The sequence below is a fragment of the Parus major genome, chromosome 20 (assembly GCF_001522545.3).
Source record: "Parus major isolate Abel chromosome 20, Parus_major1.1, whole genome shotgun sequence".
NCBI classification, from domain to species: Eukaryota; Metazoa; Chordata; class Aves; order Passeriformes; family Paridae; genus Parus; species Parus major.
Window position 1 is genome coordinate 11,101,267 of NC_031788.1, and position 4,988 is coordinate 11,106,254.

The 4,988-nt window shown below is 46.0% G+C and overlaps 1 protein-coding gene across 3 annotated transcripts; it reads left to right on the top strand.

Annotated features, from left to right (window-relative positions):
* The first annotated feature begins 283 nt into the window (after positions 1-283).
* Positions 284-4,311, top strand: PRELID3B (PRELI domain containing 3B). 3 transcript variants are annotated; one of them, XR_001524682.2, is made up of 6 exons: positions 284-388; positions 1,005-1,173; positions 1,539-1,628; positions 2,008-2,078; positions 2,188-2,416; positions 2,888-2,991. XR_001524682.2 is itself a non-coding variant. In XM_015647449.2 (6 exons), exons 1-6 carry the CDS (start codon positions 357-359, stop codon positions 3,796-3,798), a joined length of 585 nt encoding a protein of 194 aa, XP_015502935.1. In that variant the 5' UTR covers positions 284-356; the 3' UTR covers positions 3,799-4,311. The 3 variants fall into 3 exon arrangements, 2 of the variants coding, with proteins under 2 accessions (XP_015502935.1, XP_015502936.1); XM_015647449.2 differs by lacking the exon at positions 2,188-2,416 and adding an exon at positions 3,679-4,311 and having other exon boundaries at positions 2,888-2,990; XM_015647450.3 differs by lacking the exons at positions 284-388; positions 2,188-2,416 and adding exons at positions 506-881; positions 3,679-4,311 and having other exon boundaries at positions 2,888-2,990.
* Positions 4,312-4,988: the final 677 nt, after the last annotated feature.

Sequence of the window (4,988 nt, forward strand, 5' to 3'; positions counted from 1 at the left end):
ACGGGGCCGGGCTGGGCCGTGCGAGCCCCGGCCTGACCAGAGCGCGGCTCACAAGACCGCACCCGCCCGTGTTGTCGCGATGGGCGGTGGAGCCGGCGGTGCCACCCCCGGGTGCCCCCTTCACCCGGTGCCCGGGGGGGTCACGGGCCGCGCCCGTCCCAACCTCACCCCGAATGTCCCCGGTCGGGCACGGCCCCGGTCACGCGGTACGCGCCCCGTGACGTCAGCGCGGCGCCACGCGACGATTGGCGGGCGCTGCCCGCGCAGGCGCGCGCGGCCGGCGGCAGAGTCGGGCCCGCGGAACCGAGCGGCGGCGGCGGCGGCCCCGGAGCGCGCCCGGGCCGGGCCCCGCAGCCATGAAGATCTGGACTTCGGAGCACGTGTTCGAGTAGGTGCCGGGCAGGAGGCGGGCGGGCGGCGGCGGCGGGGCCCGCCCCGGACGCGGGGGGCCTCCTCCGGCGGGCCGGGGGCTGCGGGGACTGCGCCGAGCCAGGGCCGCTCCCCGGGAGCTCCGCGCCGCAGCCTCGCTCCGGCGGTCGCGGCCTCTCGCCTCCCCTGACCTTCCCCCGGAGCCGGCGGGGTTGCGGAAGCTCGGCAGCGGCTGTAGCTGTGCGGGGCCAGCCGCGCTGTCGGCACCGAGCAGCGTCCTTGTGCTGCCCTCGCCCGCCCCGATCAGGCCCTCCGTGGTGTCGGGGCTCAAGTGCTCCGGAACAGCTGCGTTAAAAATAATCTGAAGGGAGTACTCGTTAGAGGGAAGTAGAAACTTAATAAATCACTCCGTTATTACGAAAATCTGGATAAAGAGCACTCTTTTAGCATGGTGTCACAGGGAAAACATTCTTATCCAGTTGCAATAGAACTCAGCACACCCAGTGAATCAGGTGTGTTGTATACTTGATTTTCATGTGCCACTGCTCAGTCGACGAAATAGGTTTTTTTCTCTAGGGGAGGATATAATCCTATTGAAAACTGTGCAACTTAGTGTTGTGATTGTGTTTGGGCAGTCACCCCTGGGAAACCGTGATGACAGCTGCCATGAGGAAATACCCCAACCCCATGAACCCCAGCGTGGTGGGAGTCGATGTCCTGGACAGACACGTGGATCCCAGCGGGAAGCTGCACAGCCACAGGCTCCTGAGCACAGAGTGGGGAATCCCGGCCATTGTGAAATCGGTGGGTATTGTGTCACAGGCCAGAAAGGGACGCCGCAGGGAGGGGAAGCTCCTGAGCCAGCTGTTGTAATAGATGTGTATTATTTCATAACTTTAATGGTTTAAACATTTAATGACTTAAGCATTTACGTATTGGGAAAGTTCAGCAGCAGCACACAGTGACCCAGGTAGCCAACTCTTGATCTCAGACTGCTGCTATCTGGACAATGAGATCCATCTCAACTGAATAACTTTGTTTTAAGCTAAATCCTAATGGTGTTCTCTTGGTGTCTGTTCAATGCAATAACCACTGCTCGTGCATTTAAAGGCATGAAGAATTGCAGTGGGTTAGTGGCATTGATGCCATCTCTGTTTGCCTGTCCCCAGCTCATTGGCACCTGCAGGACAAGGACGTACGTGCAGGAGCACTCTGTTGTTGACCCTGTGAAAAAAACAATGGAACTTAAATCCTGTAATGTAAGTAGTTGTGTTTGTGCCACTGAAATGGATCACAGAGTATAACAGCACCTTGTACATACGAAAAGGAAAATCGTCTTGAAAATGACATGAAAATTGTGTTAGAGCACTGCAAATTAAAGTTTAAGTAATGTGGTAATAGTTGATCAGTTCTGTTTCTCAGGAAGGAGCTGCTTGGCTCTTGGAACTTGTCACTGCTGAAGCTGTGAACATACTGATGAGCAGGAGGAGGTTTTTGGGTGGGGGTTGTGTTAAGAAAAAATGTTTTAAAGCCTCTTGGTGTATGTACACTGTGATTGTTTCCTAATCATGTAACATTTTGCTTTCTGTAGTCCTGTGTTATTTGTATCAAGGGGTAATCCTGTCCTGTGTTCTACAGATTTCATTTACAAACCTCGTGTCAGTAGATGAGAGGCTTGTCTATAAACCACACCCTCATGAACCACACAAGTGAGTACCTCCCTGCTCTGAGATTGCCCACAGCTACTGGATTTTGCTTTGAAAATATCCATGGTTTCCCTTGATCAGAAGATGAGGTTTACATGCCCTTTTGTTACAGTAAATTGTCTGAAACAGGAAAAAGTGGACTGTCACTTCCTGCAGTGGTTCTGAGACTCACTGGAACTCTTTGGGTCATGCTGTGCTGGAGTCCAGTTCAGTGTTCTGTCTGTAACTGAGTTCGTGCACATCTGCAATTTTCAGCTCCCTGTTCTTGGTCCCTTTGTCACCCTGAGCACAGATCTGCACTAGAAAGCACATTCATGTGCCTTTAGCCTCTGATTTTGGAGGTTTGTGTTTTGGTGGTTGCTTGGGGTTTTTAAGGCCACTTAGAGCTTAGTGAGTATGCTGCTGGAAGTGGTGATAATTCTGAAGGATCGTTCTAGGGATTCTAACGCTGGAGTTCTTTTCTGTCATGACAGTCAGAAATGTTCAATCTCTATTGTTGAAGGGGATGTTTTAATATTGTTTTCCCTGTATACTGCAACTCCATATCTGCTGATTCCACTTTAACATTCTAGTGCTAAAGATGGAAATGGCTGGGAGCCACAAAGGGAGACTTGGACTTGCCAGGCCCTCTTATGCTTTATTTTATAAGTAGAAGCATAAAGCAGTTACACAGTGTGGAAATGGGTTGAGTTTAGGGGACAGGAAGTTCTGTGTTATAGAGCAAAGCTGATGAGGGAATGTACTTGTAGAGGAGGAGGGAGTTTCTTTTTTAAACAACTCAGGGTAATTCAGTTTCCTGCTCTCTGTTTCAGAACCATTCTGACACAAGAAGCAATAATATCTGTAAAAGGTGTCAGTCTCAGCAGTTACCTAGAAGGGCTAATGGCAAACACAATTTCTTCCAATGCTAAAAAAGTAAGTATGGCCTTTTTAAATGTGTGGTCACTGACTGAATATAAAAGAGAATAAAGATCTCTGTTTTACTTTTTGGCTTTATCAGCAGTCTCAGGAAGGGGCCACATAGTTCTGCTGCCTTTAATGTAGAGTCTGAATGCTCAACATGCTGAATTTCCTCTTCTTTTTTTCTCTTGTGAATGGAGATAATAAATTGTTATTGGCAAAGGTCTCTGAATCTTCCTGGGAGAAAACATCTCCCCTCACTCAACAGTGTGGCACTGTCATTCTTTTGCTGCCCTCCTGATGCCATCTGTTCACTTTTGCTGTCAAAAAGGGATCTACATTCATACAGAAAGAGTTATGTAGGAACAATGAAACAGTATTTTAGTTGAGAGTCCGTTTTCTGGCAATTCAAAGATATCTGGAGTTCAGCCTCAAGAATGATAAAGCAGACTGGATAAAAAGTCCTTTGTGGTTCATGATGTGATATAAAGAATTGTTTTCTGCTGATACAAAGAATTGTTTTCATGAAATCAAAGGCAGAACATGTTCCAGCAGTACTCCAGTTATTGAAATAACATCAGAGATACGTATTTCTGTTCCTTCCTCTTTCAACTACTGTGTCTTTAGTCATTTTCAGTAAGAATTTAGCTGATTTACTTGTTTGTTAAGCTTTACACACTAATAAACTTTTCTTTAACTGTAGGGCCGTGAAGCATTGGAATGGGTAATTAAAAGACTGAATGCTGAAATTGAAGAGTTTGCAGCTTCAGCAAGAGGAACCATGAGGAATTCAATGGCAGCAGCAGCATTTGTAGAGAAATGATGATAGTTCTTAGACCTGTATCACTAACAAGGCTTAACGACCTGCAGCTTCTCTCCAGGCTTAAATACATGCATCCTTTCTTATTTAAAGTATGTGTGTATTAGGCATGTTATAAATTTAATCTGGAGAAAAGCTGAATTCTTACCAAGGCTGGGGCTCAAAGGCAATTTAATATATTGGGTCAGCTGGACCGAATTGCGGTTACAGATGAAGAAATAAATTTTTAAGTGTAGTTCCTGTATTTACATGAACTCTAACTTATAATGTTTGCAGATATGAAATAGCCTCATTTAGTGGTGAGGCTGCATATGGTGGAGGACACTGGCATGTTAGGCTAACTTTTATTTTTTGTGTGACTTACAGACTACCTCTTTTGGGACCAAGCCCAAAATTAAGCAGAATGGTTGTTCCAGCATTGTTCTTTTTGTTGATTTTTGGCAGTTGTGTGATACAACTTGGTTTTACAGAAAGCTTATTACTTGATGCTTGAAATATAAAAGAATGTTCAAAATATTTTTTGATAAGCTTTTTAACTTGACTGGTTGAACTAACACGGTACTCAAATTAGTTTTCAGTCACTATAGGTAAAACATCAAAGTGTCTCTTACCTACCTACCAAGACCTAAATCCTGCTCCTAAATGCAACATTAATGAGCTGGGCATGCAGTACCTTAAAATCAAATTTTATCTTAAACTTCTAAGTATAAGAAGTATAATAAGTATCTCCATTTCTAAAAGCCCATTACATAAATGTACAGTAAGCAAAGAGCCTTAAAATCTTGTAAGCTGCTACAGTAGCAGGTGTTCACTCCAAAGAACCAATTAAAGACTGAAAAACCTTTGTAAAGGTGGCTAAGGAGATACCTAAATATAAGAGGAAGTAGTATTTAACAATATTCTCATTAACTTGATCAGGTTCCAGAAATAACCTGCTCCATCCACTGGATATTGTGTGTTGTCCTTTACTTTGACCAGTGTTCTAAGTTCCATATCCCTTTACCCTTTGAACTTATTTGCTCATAGTACAAGGTCCTTTGTGTTCTCAAGGGTTTCACTTGGTGTTCTCCAGTCTCTGTTTCCTGGTACTCACTGCAGGTTCTTGGTACTGTTGCCAGTCATTTGCTGCAGGAACCGAAAGGTCAGCCCTGTGTGCCAGGCTCTGTGTGTGTGTGTGTATACCAGGCTGTGTG